This window comes from Calidris pugnax, unplaced genomic scaffold, assembly GCF_001431845.1.
Source record: "Calidris pugnax isolate Ruff unplaced genomic scaffold, ASM143184v1 scaffold211, whole genome shotgun sequence".
In the NCBI taxonomy this organism is placed as follows: domain Eukaryota; kingdom Metazoa; phylum Chordata; class Aves; order Charadriiformes; family Scolopacidae; genus Calidris; species Calidris pugnax.
The window spans coordinates 8,187,858-8,208,714 of NW_015091083.1; the positions used below are offsets into that span (position 1 = coordinate 8,187,858).

The 20,857-nt window shown below is 43.2% G+C and overlaps 1 protein-coding gene across 1 annotated transcript in view; it reads left to right on the forward strand.

Moving 5' to 3' along the window:
- The window catches only part of RCOR1 (REST corepressor 1), a 44,629-nt gene that overhangs the window by 16,373 nt on the left and 7,399 nt on the right, over positions 1-20,857 (forward strand). Inside the window, exons 2-8 of the mRNA XM_014957638.1 lie at positions 3,739-3,791; positions 7,709-7,870; positions 10,538-10,656; positions 14,056-14,134; positions 18,258-18,452; positions 19,409-19,486; positions 20,198-20,255. Of these exons, the coding sequence (XP_014813124.1) occupies positions 3,739-3,791; positions 7,709-7,870; positions 10,538-10,656; positions 14,056-14,134; positions 18,258-18,452; positions 19,409-19,486; positions 20,198-20,255 (744 nt within the window). The remainder of the gene's footprint in view (positions 1-3,738; positions 3,792-7,708; positions 7,871-10,537; positions 10,657-14,055; positions 14,135-18,257; positions 18,453-19,408; positions 19,487-20,197; positions 20,256-20,857) is intronic.

The window sequence follows — 20,857 nt, forward strand, 5'->3', positions numbered from 1 at the left end:
ACAAGAGCCTTCATAGGAGCAATGCATCTCCTGTCACACGACTGTCTCTATTCAAGCATTGTTGTCTTTTTGGCTTGGTCTGTGCCTGAATATCTTTCTGGCGTAGAGAAATGAGTTGGGTGGGAGGGGAAGGATGCTCTTGTCTGCCCTGTTTGGAGAAAAGTTTAACTGGTAGAAAGAGTCCATGGTGGTGTGGTTTATGCTGGGGGAAACAGGATGGGATTGTGTTGCTGCTCTTGCTTGTTCTCTTCTGGAAAGCGGCTAAGAGCTGTGCTGGCAAACTGTCTTCTGCTGTAAGCAGGGCTCTGCCCCAGGCTCCTCTGGCTCTCAACTCTGATGTCCAAACAGATTGCTGGGTTACACGCTGAGCGTGACTGAATGTCACTGAAACGCAGTGGAGCAGAATTTCACGTGCCCGCTGCCCTGGCCTTGCTAGAGGTGCGTGGGGAAGGCAGGCATGGAAGAGGGCACTTATTTATCTGATGTGGCATGTGAAGCATTAAGCTTGTGGCAATTCCAGGCTCTACTGGTATGGGAGACTAAAGGGCTCGTGTGACTCAGCTGGTGCCATGCTCTTTCTTGCTCACTTCGTGTGGAGGGGGATGGTAAAGAAAGCAATCAGGAGGATTGCTCAAGGGACTGTCATACCTCTCAGATGGTGCAAGCATTAAAGCGAGTGAGCCTGCAATTAGCCAAGAAATGACAAGCAGAATGGGCTAGATTGTCAGTAAGCAGGCAGGGGACAAGCCAAGAGTAGAGTCTGATGGTGTTCTCCTTGTCCTTCCTTCATCCACAAACACTCTTCTAGTGTATAGAAGAAGCATTACTGTGTGCTCATGGTCCATTTACTGCCTTATTGCCTCTTATTTTTCTTTTCTCTTCCTCCAGTGTAACAATGAGGTGTAACACAGACCCCCACCATGACAAGAAAAGCATCCTGCTTCCTTTCGCGGTGTCTGATCACTCATAGTCTATTGTTTGGCTCTGGGGTATATTGACTTGATTCAAGAGGAATTCTATTGATATTTATATAGGGGGACCTGGTTCTTAGGAGAGAAGATGCTGTAATGTTGGTTTTGGGAGGTGGGGAGCAAGGGGGATGAAATATGTTTTCATTGCTTATAGCATCTGGCATAAGAAAGGTAATACAGTGGAAAGGAGAACGACCTCATCTCTTCTCTGTATGTATTAAAGGATAAGATGCTGAAGTCAAATCAGGAGCTGTATATCTTTCCCCAGTAAAAGCGAGCTAGTTAATGCAGCAGTACTTAGCATTCAAGAGCTTAATTCAGCCTTGGACTTCAGAGAATTCAGCTCCTTGCCCTCCCCCTTCCTTCACCACCCCCTTAGACAAAATATATAACACTGCATGTGCAATACTTGTCCTAAGGAAACCCAGAGTATTTAGCTGAAATACAGGAAAATGCCGCACTTACAGTTTCCTGACAGCCTTTGTTTTTGGTGTGGTTATAAAGTCTGGAAGCATCTGAAATCGTTCTTCTGCCCACATCCTACTGATGTTCCCTGCTGTGTTTGGTGCGTGAAGGGAAAGGACGGTGTGTAGGGAGGAGGCAGTTCTCTTCTCTGTCCCCATTTTCCCTATGTGGTCCTCCTGGATCATGTTCTTCCTTTGGGGTGTGGTTTTGCAAGGTTGTTTTTTTTTTTTTTTGTTTTTTTTTTTTGTGTGTGTGGTTTTTTTCTTTTTTTTTAATCCCCATAGCAAAGTTGATTTCAGAGGTTCCTACCCTTTGGTAATCCTCAGGATGTTCAATTAGGCAATGCAGCTATTTCAGCCTAAGAAGTTGCTGCCACTGTCCCCATCACCTCCACTGTCTGTGCAACTATTTTAGTATGTTTTGCCTTGTGCAAGAAGGTTATTTGCAAAAGGGGATAGTTTTCATCCAAGTTGTGCGTGGCCCTCAGAAACAAAGGGCTGAATTTGTTGACTTGGAGAGGCAGATGTATTTGTGCTGCAGGGGTGCAAACGAGTGGCTGACCGTTCTCCAAAGGGCTAGGAAAACTTTTACTGAATGTCTCTAGAACATGGTCTAACAAAATAGGTTCATCAGCCATTTGGGAATGCCTATCGTGTGCAGGTGGGAGCTTGGAAGAGCAAGAACCTCATGGAGTGTCCTTGTTGATGTGGAACCGTGCCTGCATTTCCTGCATGCTCTTCTCATGCCACAACATGTGGCTGTATGAATGTTCTCATGGACTCTTCCATGGCACTTAAAGACCTTTTTTGCAACACCTTTTGGTGAAAATTAACTAATGCATCTCCTTTCCAAATGAATGGCTGGCATTGATATAAAGTATCACATTGTCTAGTGAGGTGGGATGTCTACTTTAAATACCTAGATTTAATCTTTTTGTATTGATGATGAGCTGAACATAAGAGGCTGGTGCTCTCCTGCTGTGCATTTTCTGATCTGTTCTCTCTGTTTTCCCAGTACCTTTTGAGTTCATTGCTTAGTTTGCTCAGTTGAAAGAACAACTGAGGAGTGCTGCAACTTGAAGGAAAAGCTTTAAGAAATGCAGTTATTAGACATCAGAGACTCCCACATGAGAGTTCCCATAAAGGCAAAGAACATTGGAGAAGCGTATTTGAGAGCTGAAGTTGATTGTGAGGCCCAAAGCCTGGGAACTGGGGCTCTCTTAGCCGCAGTGTCTGCAGAACCATTTCCTTCCTGAGGTGCTGCACATGCTCTCCATGAGTCAGGTGCTCAGCAGAGGAATTCACAACCCTCTCTGGATATCTGCAGAGAGGGAAGGGGGAATGATTTTTGAGTTCATTGCTAAGTGACATGTCTTGAAGTGCAGAATGTGTAGAAGAATGAGAATTCTGGCTGTGTTTACCAGTTCTAAGTCTTTCAAGGTACTTGCATGTTGGGGATGCTACAGATGACCAGTACTTCCAGCAGGTGAAGTAGGAGTCTCACCTTTTAGCTTGTGTTTTTTTTTTTTTTTCCAAGGGGGTTGTTTTTGTTACAGTGCATTTAATAATGACAAAGTGCAAGGGAACAGACTTCAAAACACTGGCACTGACTTTGATCCGGTTCTCTCAAATGGGTGCTGTTAGATATAACATAAGCCTATTAACTCATACTGAAAGAGACATTTGGGTTTTAGTCCTATCTGTAAAAAATGTAACTCCTCAGGGCATCTTTACATTGTAAAGGTTAAAAGCTTGTGGGGGCCTAATAGTACATAGAGGTAGGGTTTGGTCCGAGATCAAAATTGCTGAGGCCTAAGGGCCGAAAAATTTGCCAAGGTATCTGCGGTGGTTGTGCAGCACGAAGAGTCTGGCAGTATTGGAACATATGGATTTCTGTCTGGGAATTTTTGTTCTTAAGAAAACAACTGTTATGGGGAATTTTTTAAAAAAGAACAAACCAAACAAAAAGTAGCTGAGAGTCACATCTATAGTTTTGATGAACAAGTTCTGAAATGTTATATGCTGTGTTTCAGAAGTACTGAAACTGTATTGGATATCATGCATCATTTAGGCTTGTTAAGGAAAATATGTAGTAGTTTGTCTGGTGACCATTGTTGTTCTTTTGTTTCCTTCCTTTCCTGAATTGTTGGAAACAGCAGTGATTTGTGAGAGTTTTCTGTGGAGGATACAATGACCATGACTGAAGTCAGAGCTGCAGGACTGGGCTTTAGACTGGAAAGGGGAAGGGAAGAGTAGATGAGATTGTTATAGAAAATGCTCTTATGTCTTCTTTTGTTTTTCAGTGGATGAATATATTGCCATTGCTAAAGAGAAGCATGGATACAATATGGAGCAGGTAACAACCCTTTGAATACTTATTTTATTTTAAAAACTTTTTCAGCAGGTATTAAAACATGACCTAAAGTGACTGCCTAGAACTGCTTCTTCCCTTCTTTCTGTCCATATTTTCTTCCTTCCTACTTCTCCAAAAACTGTTCCTAATAGTACCCTGGGCATATGGAGTTCATCCCTAGTTTTACATTGAGTCAAAAGAAGAAAAAACATTATAATATCTACTGGAGTTTGGCCATGAGTATTATGTTTCCTATGGTGACTATCTCTTGAACACTTTCATAACCCATAAACAATGTTAAAAAGATTGGCTTGTCTTTGGACGGCTGCCTGATTGCATTGCAATTTCCAGTTGACTGCTCCATCTCTGCTTCATGGATGTCTTGGCAGTTATTAATGAGCTATTGAACGATCATATGCTTTTCTGAGGCAAACCAATATCCACAGTTATTTACCTTAAAACTCTGCTGCAAATCATTTTGCATTTCATAGATGAGCACCTCAGATGTCCGTGCAGTAGCACTGGATGGCTTCACCTGCTGTTCCCGAGGTTAGTGCCCTTAGCCTAGGGATGGAAATCCTGGTCTGAGGAACAGACCTCTCCTTTCCTGTACATGGTCTAAAGGATTGTGTACTAATCTTCCCTGTGCTAACTCACCTCGATTTCAACACTCATCTGGGGAGATGAGCAGACCTGTGCCTGGGAAGCTTTTCTGAATTCTATGGAGTTTCCTTATGCACTAATACTTGCCTGGAAAGGGAAGACAGGAAATCTCATGACTTACTGTATCGGCAAATTACGTATTGTCTCTACAAAGGGATTCTGTGAAAACTGGAAAGTTTATGAAATTGTTCAGTCAAAGACTATGAGTGTAGAAACCAATGATTTGGACGGGCAAGGGTTTCTGTTTAAATGACTCTGTTGTCATCTTTGAGTCAGACTTTCAGTGGTTGATACTCATACTCAAAAAGACTTCTTGCGGAACAAGAGCATTGAAGTTGAGATAGCCAGCAAAGTTTCCAGCAAAATCAGGAATAATGAGATTTGATATTTTTAGTTTCTACGAGCAGAAAAAAGCAATAAAAGGAAGGTAAAGACACCAAAATGGTAGCTCATCTAGTTGAGATGGGTATATTCTAGTAATGGATATTGTAAGTAATATTTGCCAAAAGAGATGGTCTCAAGGTAATAAAAGTAGGTTTCATTGTTTTAGTGGAGAAGTGTGGTTTGGAGACTATAGACTGGTCTGGAAGAGTGATCAAAATGAAGCTTGGGATTTTTAAAAAAACCACTGAATTCTTGTGTTTTGAAAAGCTTAGATTTGGCCAACAGAGATTTGTGTTCATTTTAACATTGGAAATACAGACTTCCCACTCCTTCCTTGAAGTCTTTCTCCCCTCCTCTGTGTACAGAAGTAGAAGTTATGGAACCCGCCACACCAGGATGCAAAGTGGCTGAGCAACTTGTAAAAATGTTCCTCCTCCTCAAAATTTTCTCATTCCTTCCTTAGCACTCTTACATAATACTCTGGAGTTAAACATGTTTCCCAGGTCCTTTGGGATTTCCTAGACAGCCAAGCTAGGCACTTCCAGGAAATAACTGGAGAGGATCTATCTGGTATCACTCTGGAAGGCACGCACTCATTTTGTATTATAGGGACAAGTGTCAAAGCTTTCAAATCAGGATGATTTGTTGTATCACCGAGGGACACTCTCTCTTCAGCTGGTATCATCAGAGTTGCTATTGGCTGGATAACTGTGGACAAGCTGATACGGACTCCCTGGAAGCCAGTCAGAGTTCACTTCAGCATTTTGCCACTGTCTCTGGGCTTTGCTGGCCAAGGCAACCCTTTCCCACGTGTGCTTCCCCCCCTGAGAGCCAGTCTCTTTGGACCCCTGTGCAGGTGGCTTGGCTGACAGTCATTGTGTAGAGATTCCCCTTCTTCCATCTGCACCCCCTGCCCGAAAACCTACCTTTGCAGACTAAGATACGCCAGTTTTTGTTGAAGGGAGTGGTGAGCTGACTGGTAGGGTGGCTGGGCCATGCACTGCCCACTCCTCTGCCCAGTGGCTTTCCCATCCTGCTGGCCACATCTATACCATGTGTGACTCCCATTTCTCTCCCCTTCCGAGTGCCCTGTTGTTGGCTCTGCTGCTGTCGGATGATGGCTGGGGGCTCGGGGCTCTGCTGGTGGGAGTCCCTGGCAGGACAAGCCCACTTCAGTTGGTGTTGCAAACAGCTGTAGGTGGTTGTGTTGAGCAGTCATGGGCTTTTGGGAGTATTACAGCAAGTCTGGCCATGAGCTGTGCTCTCCTGCCAGCCTGTGTTCTCAGACACCCTGGGACAAAAGGAGGCTGGAAGAAGCTCTGTACTCATCTGTGTGTGAGTGCAGAGCTCTCCTAGGACAGCACAGGGTGGAGGAGGAATACTTTCTCCTGTTAAGCCTGTAAGGAAAACCTTTTTGTTTACCTATTGCTTTGTGGAAGCAGCTGTCCCCAGAGCCCTCACTAGCATCTTAGTGGTATTTAACACTATTCTGTCCTCCCAAAATGGGTCCCTCCTTGTTTTTCCCTCGCTATCTCACAGGGATATTTGGTACAGCTCGTATGAAAGGGATGGCAAGGAAGAGAAAACTCAGTCCTTTGTGACTGCAAAATAGTTTCTTTGGCCCCATGCTTTCCAGAGTGGATGGAGATAAGTGGCTGCATGGCTCCTGTGACATCTCGAGTGACTGCTGCAACCAAAATGACTTCTTGTTCTGCATGGTGGCAAAAGGGAGGAGAAGGTGCCCGGGCAGCACTGAAAGGTCAATAGGGTCAGGGCAAGATCTTGGATAACACTAATATTTATACGTGTACTCTCTGCAGAATCTCAGGGGAGCAAGATCCCATAAAGGAACTACTTTTTGCATAGCAAAGCATAACGGGGAAACCCCGAATTCAGAGGGATTTTGTACCTCTGAGCAGCCAGGGTGAAACTGGTAGACGAGGGTAACTGCGGCTGCGAAACTGAGCTGAGTTTGCATATGATGGGCAGGTTACACCGATGTTTTACTCAGCATGTTAGGGATTGTTTTCACTTTACAGCCATTGTGAAAGGCTGGTTTCTAGCTCTGCAGAGTCAGGCCTTCCCAAAATGACTCGCGGTGGTCTCTGGCATGCCAGATGCAGTGATGTGTCATCAGGTACAGGGGCTGCGCACCCCTGGGACCAGCGTGTCGGCGATGGCGGGGGGAGGACTACTTGCAGGTGGCGGAGCACAGCGCGTGCACTTTGTCTTCGGAACCGAGAACCAGAGACTGCAACAGTGAAATGAGGTGACTCTCAAGGGAACAAATGAGCAGCCACCAAAATGAGTGAGATTTGTTCCTCCTTCAGGCCAGGGAACATCTTGCTAGTCATGGTTGTGTGTGCTCTCTGCCTTTCCTTCTACTTCTTCCCTCATCCTCTTCCCCTCTTCCCCCGTCCCCTCAGCGTGAGCTCCCTAAACATCCATCAAAACCTCCAGTCAACTAAACCATCCTCCAAATTGCACAGGAAATGAAGGGAATTTAGCACTGGTAAGAAGCTTCCTTGAGTCCAGCCTGTTTTTACATAGTCTTCCCAAGTCTTTGCTTAGCTTTCCTGTGCATACCATGATCAGTAAAGTTGGAGAAGTTACTTCAGTTTTATTCTCCCTCTCTGTTGCTATTCTCTGATTACTGCTTGTGTGGTTTGGATAAACTTCAGGTTGGTTTTCACAGCTTGGCAGGGTGGGGGTCAGATTCCAGGTTTCTTTCACATGGAAAAGTGTCTGATGTAGCTGAGAATTAAAATTAGGTCTAACATATTGCCTGAGAAAAAAGCTGTAGCTCTTGCTGTGCGTGCATATAATGTTTCTTGTGATTACAATTGTCCCCTTGGTGTCCTTGTTATTTCTAGGCCCTTGGGATGCTGTTTTGGCACAAGCACAACATTGAGAAGTCTTTGGCAGATCTGCCAAACTTTACTCCGTTCCCAGATGAGTGGACAGTGGAAGACAAGGTCTTGTTTGAACAGGCCTTCAGTTTCCATGGGAAAACCTTTCACAGGATCCAGCAGATGGTAAGTGCTGACACAGGAATGGAAAAGCAGAACAGGCAGTTGGGCCATCATCTTCAGTGCTGATTGTGCTGAACTCCTGTCTAATGCTTTTGGGGGAGAACAGGCCAAAGAGGATATTACAGGAAAAATATTACCATAAGTAGAAAGAAACAACATTGTTTCCAGAGTCGCTGTAAAAGTGTTTTCCTTGAAGTGCTTTACTGGTTCAGGATAAACTTTGGCTGTGCAATTTTTTTGGTTGGAAATTACAGTTTTCAGTCCCCTGCGTGCCATGGTAGTGTTTATGTCTCAGCTGGAGCTCAGGCATGGTCTGTACACACGTGCCCACCCACACACAGAGTAGAGATCATCTCTGTGCAGAGTTGATTTCCTTTCTTACAGGCTGCTTTTTAGGAATTCATTTTATTTGAGTATCAAGTCTATGCTTAATGTGATCTGGGACTGTCAGTGGATGCTGTAGTGGAGGTTTATACATCATTGCAAGCATTCAGTCCTTTGCTTTTAGGTCGTAGTGATAGGTTTTTTGGTTTTCACTTTTTTTTAATAAACTGTGATTGAAAACTTCAAGGGTAGGTTTCTTCCTGAAAGGGAGCTGCTGAGGTGTTTGCAATTATTTTTTTTTTTTTGAAAGAGTGAAAGGATAGGATGTAAAAAAATTTTTTATTAATTATATCATGAGAGTTTCTTCAAGTGATTCATCACCTGAGTGAGAACCAGACTTTGTTCTTTGCTCTCCTTCAGTAAAGTGCCTCTTGAGTGTTCCAGCAGGACCTGGTTACGTTGGTTGTGACCCTTTGAAGTGAGCCTGGGCTGTTGCAGTCTGTTCAGCCTCTTTAAAGCACACGGGAAGGTCTGTGTTGTTGATCCCACTGAAAAGCAAAAGGCGACTTGTGTCCCAAGTATGAAGGAAAACTTCCAGGTCCCTTTTCAAAAGGGTGGCAGGAAAAGGCTCATTCTCCTCATGTCCTCCTTGAATGTCCCCTCACTGGCATTTGTTCCCAAATGTTCTTGGAGTCCTTGGGTCTCCCTCTCCCTTAGGACAGATGGTGGGGTTGCACATACTGTGGACACCCGATAGAGACAGTTTGGAGAGTTGTTGACTGCTGAAGGGTGAAGCTGTTTTCTTCTTTATTCCTCTGTTCTTACATGGGGGAAAGAAAAGTGGAGGGGAATGTTCTGGGGGGAAAAAAGGGAACATAAAGCCTGTCCTGTTGCTTGGTTAAAAGCCAAAGCAAGAAATTTTCAATTCGGTTTATGTGTGGAAGCAGGACTCTGTCCCTTGGGTGAGGTGCATTCCAATACAGGGATGCCAAGCTCATGCACTGTTCCCTAGGTAATGATATTTTTTTACTGTTGCTCCCAGAAAAGCCATTCTGCGTGAAAGGAATTAAATGGCATGAAGCTTTGTGTTTAGCAGGGGACAGGAATCAATGGCTGGGGAGCACATTAGTTGTTAGTTTATATATGCTGCCCCATTAGCACCGGTGCAGCTTGGAACTGAGGGGAAAAATTATTGAAGCCAGAAAATGAAAAAGGAGTTAGGTTATTTACCGGAGCCGGTTCTGATATTTTGGCACTGTTAGCATGTGTTTGTAGCCAAGTGGATGTTTGTCACAAACAACCTTGTCCCTGAGTTTGTTCTGTGGAACTCTTAATTCCAGTGTAGCAGCCTGCTGCATGGCTGGTGGCAACACAACATCCACACGGCACCCGTGTTTTGCCAGCGCAGGTGGATTTATGCCTGTGTGCAGCTGTGGGCCAGGGTGGTAGTTCTGGTGCCATCCATTATTAGGACCTCAAGTGAACCTGCAGCCTGAGAACTAGGCTTATCTCAAGTGAAGACTTAAACTGAAGTATTTGAATAAGAGAGATCTGGCTCCTGCTTGTAGTTTTGTTTTCCTCCCCACCCGTCCTACCATCCAAACTGAATCAGACACCTAAAACATGTTTTATGCAGCAAGAGAGGCTGGACTTTTTACCTTGTAGAAGTCCTGTGAAAGAAGATCCATGCAGAGTACATCAGAATAAGAGAAATTAGTCTCAATGTAGTTATATGCTTTTTGGAGGCAGACCTTTCATTCATAGCTACAGGGCAATGACATTAGTGTAAGAGGACCAAAAAAAAAAATAGTTCTGAGTCTTGTGTTTTCCTGTGTCCTTGGTTCACCATACAGTAACGTTTTACCTTTCAAAACATCTTTTGTTGAGACCTTTGAATAGACTTCATCATGTGAATGGTGTGAATAAGCCTTTCTAACCAAACATCAAAGATATGCTTGGGATGTAGCCTGCAATTCAGCAGTTCCTGTGGTTGCTTACACATGCCTGGGTTGGCTTTTAAAACTGTTATCTCAGTTTCAAGGCCCCATTTCATATCTGCTCTTGCTATGTTCCTCTATTCTGAAGTGAACCAACTACCTGGCTTGTGAGTGGAGGCTTGCTGAGATGCTCTTTAGAGATTTTGATGTCCTAAATAGTAGGCACTAACCTGAAACACTCCCCCATAGATCGTTTTTGGAAAGGCTGCGGAACTGCCTTGCTTGAGCCTTTGAGAGAATCCAACCTAGAGAGATCAGATGTTCCTTGACAAAAACAGACCGATTGTATGTGAACTCCTGGGGATACTTTACATATAAACATATAAAAGGATACATGTTTAATTTACAGCTTCCTGACAAATCAATAGCCAGCCTGGTGAAATTTTACTACTCCTGGAAGAAGACAAGGACTAAAACTAGTGTGATGGACCGTCATGCTCGTAAACAAAAAAGGGAACGTGAGGAAAGGTAGGTTTGCAAGCAGAAAGGCTGTATATTGCCACACACTGATTTCTTCAGACTATCTCAGAGATTCCTGTTAGCTTGTAAGAAACTAGATGTAGGATTTTCCCCACCCCTCTTCCCTGCTGTGCATGTTTTGCTTTGCTTAAAGCCAAAAGGAACCTGTTGGCAATTAGGTGCGCTCCCTTTTTCAACACTCTGCAATTCCTCATTGCCCTCTGGGTGCAGCGGCCACCGTCCTGTCACTCAAGAAGCTTCTTCTCTGATACTGCTTGAGGGTGGAGAAAACGAAATTTAAGCTGTTCCCAAGCTGATTGGCACTGTTGTCAGCCAAGCCGGAAAAGCTGATAAGCAGGACAGTAAAAGGAAGTCACGAAAGAGCTAGAAATCTGCCTTTATTTCCTCCATGTGATGCTCAGTGGAGTGAGAACATGCACCTGATGGGGAACAGGCACTGGTGCAGCACCCCTCATCGGAAAGATGAAGTTAAGGCTGTGTTTTTGAGTGATTGAGAAGAGGGTAGCACAGGGGAGCTTAGGAGGAGTTCTCTGGCAGAAGTGTCACAAGGCATGCTGAGTGCGTTAGGATTTGGGTGAGGGTGGTGGTGTTCAGGAGGTCACTAGCCACTGAGTTTCAGCAAATGAGCTTGACTCCTGCTTGTGCAGCTTTGTCTGCAAGTTTACCCTCTTGGGTACCCGTGCAAGCCCTTGAAGGTAGGGCAGCCAGTGGCCTTGTGTGTATTGCTAGAAGTATCTGTACAGCTAGAACTGCCACTTGGTGACTTCACCTAGTTCTAGAGCTGACAAAGCCTCAGAAAGGCTTCAGATGTGTGCGGGGACAAAAAAACCCCTCTGAACAGCAGCAACTCCATCTGCTCGATGCAGGTGCCTTCTCAGCCTCCTCTAAAATGCAGTTAATGGCTTTGCAGACCAAACTTGATGTGTCTGGCTTTGGAAGACTCATAAGGTAATTGGGCAAAATTCTGCAAAAGCTTTTCCCTCAAAGGAGTTGCTGCTCTGGCACTTCCCAGGCAGCTGTCTCCTGGCTGCAGTGCCTATGAGCAAGCCCTGTTTGGGAAGCAGGAAGAAATGTTTCCAGGGTTGAGCTGGTACTACACCAATGACTCACCCAACCTCTCCCATCTCTCCATTAGGTCAACAATACCTGCTTAACAGGCAGTGCCAGGGAGAATACTACCAGCCAATTTGTCCAGTATTTGGTTGGCTTTCTCTGACTTGACTTTCTTTTCCCATTCTGTTCTTCTCCTTCTCTGCAAAGGCTGCCTTGATTTTTCTTCTCCAAATCCTACTTTTTTAAAAAAAGCATTTCCTCCTAATTTAGGGAGTGGTGGGGAGAATCTTTTATAAGAAGTGTGTTTGTCTCGTGCTATGTAGCTTAGGATCTCTTAATACTACCTCTCTATTTTTTTTCTGTGCTGATAAATGAAATTACTGAGATTTGGAAATGCACCTCTCTAGTACCCATTCCGGTTTGCTGGGAAAAGCAGCTCCTCAGACCATCTGGTGACTGGGAAATAACTGTATGGGCTGCCATGTGCTGTAATTTTGTAACCTTTGAGGAAGGCAGCTGGATTGGAAATGTGTAATTTGGTTTACATCTGCAGCAAGCTAAGCACCAGGCCATCAGCTTGCTGTTTGATTTCCTTTCTTCCTCTCCGTTATGTGAAATGGTCAAACCTCTACACCCCTGAAGGATTTGCCAGTGTAGCCATGCCAGGTGTGGAAGCAAAGCTGAGTGAGTTTGGGGTGCCTGGATTTTGAGGGTTCTACTGTGCCATTGGGCGTTGGCAAAACTTCAGAAATGTTCTTCAGTTAATAGTGATCAATATCTAAAACTGCAGAAATGAGTGGGTGGGTTTTGGTTCAGCTCATGTCTAGGGAACTTGCTGGAACAGGAGAGCAAACCAGGAGCACAGCAAAGCCTGTGGAGGTCTTGTCTTTGCAGAAAGGCTGAAATATGAACTGAGGTGAGAACACGAGGAAGCTCTTTTGAAGATGGGGTTAATAGAAGAAGCAGTCTGAGATATCTTGATCAAATACTGCTATATCTCTTCTGTGGGTAAACAGGGAAATTCCCCAGCCCCACAGATGGTCGCTAAAATAGCTCCCAGTGCATTTGGGACCAGGTTTTCAGTAGCTGTTCTTAGTTGTGTGCAGCTCTGGGAGGGGATGTTTGTGAATTTATTTCTTGGAATCCTGATTACCCAAACATCTTGTGAATCAACTGGTGAGCCAGGCGGCTTGGGAAGAGCAGGAAGAGCTTGTAGAGATGGATGCCACCTCAAGCCACCCAGCAGTACATCCCTCCTTGGGCTATGTCTGCATGGGACGTAGCTGGAGCAGTGAGAGAGCCAGGAGTGAGCACCAATACTGCAGCCACGCTCACTGTGTGAAGGAACGCTCCCCAGCTGCATCCAGGTCCCCAGGAGCATCACACAGCTCCTGCTGGGGTTTCTCCACACAGCCCTGCCTGGTGCTGGCGCTGTGACATACCTGCACCATCCAAAGTTCCTTGGCCTAGGATATAAAGTTTGGCATGACAAAATAGGTTTATTTATTTATTTATTAAAAATAAGAATTAAAAAAAAAGAAAGCTTTGATTAGGTCAGCTTATTTCTTCTGTTTCTGGGCATCATCCCAAATGGTGCAATTAACTTTAGTTGTGTACAGTACAAAAAATTCTAAATGGTGGAAATATATTCGATTTAACGTCTGATTAAAATTCCAATGAGGCCAAACTGGCCAGGTGTGCCAAGGTCACTTTCAATATGGCCCTGATTTCATGCCTATTATTATTATTCTGTAACTGATAACCGTTTTTTCTTTTCCGGGGGAGAATGAAATGTGAGGCTGTCACTGAAAAAAAAAAACAAACCCAAAATCCCAAACATTTTTTAATGCTTGTTCTTGAGGGACTTCATCTTGTGCATGTCATTTTGCTAAATGTTAAGGACTTGTATGAAATCTGTGTTTTAGCTACTTGCTGTAATTCTAAGTCTTTGTTTCTGTCTTGGTTTGCCTCAAGGTAAAATGCTCAGTGTCCCAAGTTCTTTAAAAGATGACTTGTGTAATCAATTTCATGTATCTTGCCTTTGTCTGAGCAGAGTTATTTTGCCTCAGTACACTGTTGAGAATCTTCCTTTACAAGAGATGGTACTTAGTATCTTTACAATTAAGAATTTCTTGCCTTAAAAAGAAAATCAATAAACAAAAACCCCGATCAAAAAAAAGCCACCCCAGCCCCCTAAAAAAACCACCCTGGGAATAAAACTAAGGGAAGCTGTTGGACTTGCTATTGCATCCATGCATTTCTTTTGATTATGCTATTTATAGAAAAAGAGAGCCTCACAAATACAAATACGTACTGTTTGCTTTTGTCTTCCAGTGAGGATGAAATGGAAGAAGCAAATGGAAATAACCCTATTGATATTGAAGTTGAACAAAACAAGGAGAGCAAAAAGGAGGTATAATTCTTTTCTTACTACTGTACAAATGAAAGTGTTTACTTAGTAGCTACTTCATGTAGAATCTGACAGTATCTAATTTTCTTCGTTTGTGCTCTGTATAGTTGTCATACAAGAAAAGAAGAATTGTCTTTGGAATTATTCTTAGATCAAGACAAGTAAAGACAAATAAGTTATTATGGATGGAGCTGGGAAAACTTAAGACATTACCATCCCATGATAATGTACTATGTGAATGTTTCTAGTTTCTTTGGTTCTCTCTTTGACTCTGTTACCTTGAATCACCTTCAGTGATTGTTTAAATCAACATGACTGCATGGAGATGGAGTAGAATGACTTATGTCCCTGCTGAGTTGACTTGGTGGTGGGGAAATATCTTCTAGGTAGACTAGCAAGGGTGTGTTTATCTACAACTCAGGCTCTAAGGTAAATTCCCGATGTGCTGAAATCCTTAGCAATGGTTCTGAGGATTTTGGGTGGCACTGGGATTACAACCACTGTGGTGAACAGTAAAGGAGAAAGCTTTTGTATGGCCAGTGATTTTTGTCTGGCAGAGGGACCTTTGCCTGTTGTTATGCACAGAATATTTTGTCTCCTTAAAATATAGTACTTGCAACTCACTTCAAATACTTCATTTTAAGTGGGCATAGAGTTCTGAATGAAAATAGCCACACAAATATAACAGTTTTGAAAACCTAGCGTGATGCTTAACGGGAAAGAGTACACTTATTTTTATGTGTATAACCTGCTGGTTATCTGTTACTAAATTAAAAAAGCCTGGCCATTCAGCAGCAGTGTGGGTTGTATGTGTGTGTGGGTGCTACAGGAAGATGTTTACCCTAAGGCCTTCTCGCCTTGAAGTAGCTCCCTTTCCTGATTTCACATAGCCTAGTTTCTCTCCCACAGTCATTATCTTTGATTTTTTTTTTCAAAATTATTATTTTAAAACAATCTATGTAGATAAAAAACACTAGAAATATTTAAAAACATGATTGCATGCAGGCAAAACCAAAGTCTTAGAGCAGCTGTTTTGTCAGTCACTGTCAGTGAGATTAATTCCTCTAATAAATTATTTTGAGTGCAAATAACTGAAAAATCACAGCATTCTAGTCTGTTCTTCACCCATGACAGAGTACTCTCTAGACTTTCCAGAAAAGCCTGGCTGTTTCTTCCACTGAAGGAACAAGCATCCCTGGTGGCTTCCTAGGAGCAGAAGGGATGTGAAGCCACTCTTATTCACAAGACACTGAATTCTCAAAAGCCTCAGCAGCACCCAAACTGGAAGGGCTCTCTCTTGGCTGAGCTGCAGCTGCATACTGCACCTCTCCAGTGTGTCTTGTGAATAATTAATACTATCATCTTATTTCCCATTATTTTAACAACTTTTCAAGTTTAGATTTCTCCATAAGCTCTTCGAAAGCTTGCATCTGTTAGAGAGCTCCCTTCAGTCCCCTTTATTTTTGTTTCCTTCCCTACCAATGCTGGCATGCCCTGAGCTGGCTGCAGAAGAAGGAAAGGCATTTCTTCTCCAACTTGGCTTCCTCTGTAAGGCCACACCAGAGCAGATGGCTGATAGACATTTTCGTAGAAAGTCTCGTGGGCCGTGTGCCCTCCCTGTCACGCTAATACAGGCCGTGGCACTCTAAGAGATCTGAAGGAGGTCACCAGAACTCGTGGTACATGTGCAGTCTGGCTCTGGCTGTGTGTGCAATGGTGGGCAGCCTTTTGGGGGCCCTTCAGAGTTAATTTGATTTGATTTTGCGGTACCAGAGCCTGAGGCTGATTGAAAATGCCTTCATAGAGAGCAGGTATCCAGGAGGGGAATATATTCTTTCTTGATGGTTATGTTTCTGTTAATGACGTGGTGATGTATCATTAGCCCAGGACTCTTACCGTAAAGAACCTCCCTGTTCCAACCCTGCAGGGATGTTTTTTCCAGCTCTGAGACATGTCACTTACTGTATGACTTGCCGAGTAATACTGGGACTTCTCAGAGTTTCTCATTTGTTTCCTCTTTTGGGGATCATTGGAGGGGGAATCTTCCTTTTTTAGTACTTTCAGTGTTAGTGCAACTGTTCAGGTTTCCTCAGATGGTGACTCCATAAGACTGCCCTATCATCTAGAGATGCTTTCTCCATGTCTTCCCTGTTCCTGGAAATGCTGCTGATTTCATCCTCTGCTTTTACGTGGCTTGAGATAGCTTGGTCTTTCCTTTTTACTCAGTGAAATCTGAGGAAAGGGACCTTGTTTGTATGAAGGGGTTTGTAAGACTGAAGGTAGCAGTGACAATATAGAAATAAAAAGAGGAGCACTGCTAAATCCTTGGTTTTCCTGATTTAATTCTACAGAGAGATGTGTGTGGATAGGAAAGCAAGAGTTTCCAAGACATGGTAGACATTCAGATTTTCAGAGCCTGTGTGATATCACTGGGGTCTAGAGGCATTTGGAGCTGTCAAAAACCATTCTGCTGGAGCTCTGGCTCCTTGTCCACAACTCAAAAGAGCTTTACATTCTTTGACCTGTGTAAAACAGTAATTTGAAGCTGCTTTCATTTTTCCTTAACTTTTGGGATATTTGAACTGGAGGCACTGCGTGTTGGTCAACCTACAGCCTGAACGTATTGTGAGGCATTACTGCATGATCCTGATGATCCTGTGAAATTCTGTATGTAGATGAAATATGAATAAATCTGAAATGTCTATGTTGAATAATTTACCTGGCTCAGCTATCAAAGTGCTGGCTTCTGAGGCAGAGTGTGGAGCTTACCTCATTCATTCATAGCTAAACCAGTCCAGTTTCTCCCGCTCACCACTCCCTCCTGCAAAAAGGAATAGGGTATCCATCCTGCAACAGCAGTATTTATTGCTCCTAGACTTGCCTTAGGCCTTGTCTCTCATGGAGTCCTTTGCACTAAAGGAAAAAGATTGAGAACAGTCAGTTGTCCATGTTACTGCTCCTGTGTGGCTCTGGCCTTTGAGCCCATGAAGAGGGTGCAAGGTTTTATCTGCCAGCAGCAGTCTCCGGGAGGCCGAGCCTCATGATTACGTGGGGCTTTGTGCTCAACCTTGTGTGGGTTTGAATATGAGAGTTTTAATGTTCACTAATGAGCAAATGCCACAAACTGTGTAGGAACTCCATGTAGCCACAAATTATGAGGGGAAACAATAGCGCTAAGTGAAGCCAATGTGTTTAGAGCTGGCAGTGATCAAGTAGAGGATTTCAGATGTGCAGCCTCCCCTCTCTGCTTTTTCTCTCCCCGTCACCCTTCTTCTCTTCTGCATTCTTGGCCAAGCTCCAGCCACCGGGTAATAAATCTGGGGTATGAGTTGCTTGTTGAAAATAACTTCTGGAAGAAATGGTTTTGGTATGAAACAATCAGTTGTGCACTTGAAGTATGTGTAGTATAGTGTCCTAGCTAATCAACCTGTTAGGAAGTGCTTAATTCTTTGCTTTAGACAGAAGGCATAAAAGTAAGTAGTGGTGTGTGAAATATTTTCTTTTCCAAAAGAGACTTTGTGGGCAAAACTGCATCAGTTTAATGGAACAGTTGACCTACCAGTGCTGTGCAAGAAAACTTGGCTTCCAAGAAGCTGCGTAATGATCTAAGAATTACTTTGTAGTCACCTCGCTCCTTTATCCTTAGCCTTTAAATAAATTTGGTTTATTCCTTCCCTTGACACATAGAAAAACAAGTCTCTGTAAACTCTAGTTGTGTTCTTCCCCTGTCTCCAAACTCCACTTTGTTTCTTTCTGGTGTTCAGTTAAACTGGTGTGTTCAGGCCTGGTGATGAAAGGAAGAAGATACGTTTTGGAGTATTTGAAAATAACCAGAATATTTAACTGCTGGAAAGTTGGGCATCTCTCTCCCAAATGCAGATGGGCAGAGAAGACAACCAGTATCTCTGTAAACGTTGAAAGCTGCCTAGGAGAAAGGAGAGATTTCTATAAGACAATGTTTGTATGACATGCCACTTAAAACAAAAAATGTCTTCCTGTCTGCAAGGTACCTTTTCCATTCTCCAAACTTTGACAGTGGCTAAAAGTCATAGAATCACAGGATGGTTTGAGTTGGAAGGGACTTTAAAAATAGTCTAGTTTTTCTAAAATGACTGCTGTTTGCCAGGTGCCGCCCGCTGAAACTGTTCCTCAGGTGAAGAAGGAGAAGCACAGTACACAGGCCAAGAACAGAGCGAAGAGGAAACCTCCCAAAGGAATGTTCCTTTCCCAAGAAGATGTGGAGGCCGTTTCTGCCAACGCGACAGCTGCTACCACTGTACTCAGACAACTGGACATGGAATTAGTCTCAATCAAACGACAGGTATGGATGAGATAGCTCAAGAGTAACTGCTTGTCACAGTCTTCAAAGTTCACAGGAATTTGTAGCTTGACAGTGATTGATGCACATCATTGTGTCACTTAGTTGATAAGATGCTAGCCTTGTGCTATAAATTAATGCAGCCCTGTGTTTTACATCTCTTCTATTTTAGTTCGATGAGCAAGCTGACTTTATACCTGAAGTGAAGGAGGGAAAAGTCCATGGTACTGACTTGAAGGAACGTTTATTAGTGCTTAGTATTTCTTGCCATTCAGAGTTCGTTATGTTTTAACTATGAGCTTCCCTCAGATGACATTGGTTTCAGCAGTATCTGATTTCCATATGCAGCAGTCGGTTTCCTTTGCCGTTTCATATGGTACTTTTGGAACAGTCAGATATGTTTGTTTTATTCTTTTTTAGGCTTCATACAAACTTTCCTATGTACCTTTTGCTTCCCTGGTGGATCTGCCTTTTAAACAAATGTTTTTCAAGTATCTGTTAGTAAAGACAGGTTTACTACATGAGTCTGTTTCCTAGATCTGAACATTTTCACTGTTTCTAAAGCAGAGGTCTGGCTCAAGTTCTTTATTAAACTTAATAGAATTGGTATTTTGGCCTGAAGCCTTTTTCTTGGCACTTTGGGAGAAGCGGAGCTCTCAAGCAGTCTTTGATTCATTACTTGCTGTGAACAGGGTTTCATACAGACCTGGAAGCTGGGGTAGTTCTTGCTCCAAATAACTTGTAGACAGGATAGAATAATTTAAATGGGATCTCCTGATGTTCCAGCTGCTCCTGCATTTCATTATTCCAATGTAACAAATCTTCTTTTTGGAAAATGGAGGCTGTGAGAAAAACTGGGAGGCTGAGCTGGTAGGGTTCCTGCTGGGGCTGCTGGAAGAAGGCTCGTCCAAGGATTATTATTTTTAACCCTTGTTAAAGGGATGAAACTTTCTTTTCAGATTCAGAATATCAAACAGACAAACAGCGCGCTCAAAGAAAAACTTGAAGGTGGTATAGAACAATACAGACTTCCAGAGGTAGGATTACTTTCTGACCCTTGTTTATTGTGGGGGCAAATGCTAATCTGTGTTTACATACCAGGGCTATTTGCGTGTCCAGTAAACTGGGACCGATGTCCTGTTAGTTCAGTGTGAATCAAGACTGTTACCATACCCACTGTTGTTGTGTAATGGAAATGGGAGATGGGGAGACAGTAAGAGCAGTATTTACCATGCAGAAGTGGTTTCTAACAGAAGGACAAGTATCCCAGATGTACCATGTTTTGTCAGTGTTGGATCCATGTGCCCTCGTGAGAGTGGTGGTTGCTTTACTCTAAATACTGAGAAATTTAGGAGACGAGGTTAATGTCTCATCTTTCTCTTGGCACTTGGTGCTTTTCCTGTTTTCCTTTCAACTCTGGTACCTCGTGCTGGAAATAATTTGACTAAGATTACAGAGGGTGTCTGTGATAAAAACAAGTAGGTGCTTTGGAAGAGCGTGGCTCTTGGTTATCTGCTCAGACCATTCCCTGTCTTCTTGTATTACCGTGACTTAAGGGCTTAGCATGTGTCACAGTTAACTGAATGAATGCCATATGCAATTCTTTATGTGGAAAACATTGTTCCTCCTAAAAGGAATGATATAGCTTGACCAACAGGTAATGCCTTGTGGTTTTGTGAGCTCAGATAGAAGTAAAATTTGTTGCTGACATAAACGAAGTTACCTGATTTTTTTTTTTTGATGTCTAGGTTGTTCAAAAGTTTAATGCACGTTGGACCACAGATGAGCAGCTTCTTGCTGTGCAAGGTACGGTACTGTGGAACCGATTGGTACTTCAGTTGGTGATAATAGAAACTCTGCTGCATTTCAGAGCTGTGTTTCCCTTCGGTGACTAATGAAAGATTTTGACGTTGCTGTGTACTAACTCCCAAAGAATGGAATTGAACAAGGAAACAGTTTTCCCCCCGCTTCCCAGGCAGTATAAATTGCACCATATGAGCGTTTGCGAATAATGTGAGCTTGTCCAAGCTTTCAGAAAGTGAAACTCTACTGGAGTCACTGCTACGCTCTCTGCTTGCGTAACTTCTCCAGTAGCACAGGCAGACTTACACAGGTCTTTTAGATTTGGTTCTGCCCATCTTTACTACACCTCAGTTTTCTTTTCTTCTCCAGGACTAGTCTTAACTGCGTCTCTTGCCCAATTTAGACTCTTTTTTTTTTTTTTTTTTTTGAATTTATTCTGTCGACACTGGAAGGCTGGTGCTTTTGGGGATAGAATATAGGGACCCTGGGAAAAAAGTAAGATTACTGGAAGAAACTGTAGTCAGGCTGCAGTGAGTTTTCTGTTTTAAGTTCTTTCAAAAGACTGCAGGAAAATTCATGGGAATGACTCTAACAGTAAAGAACTT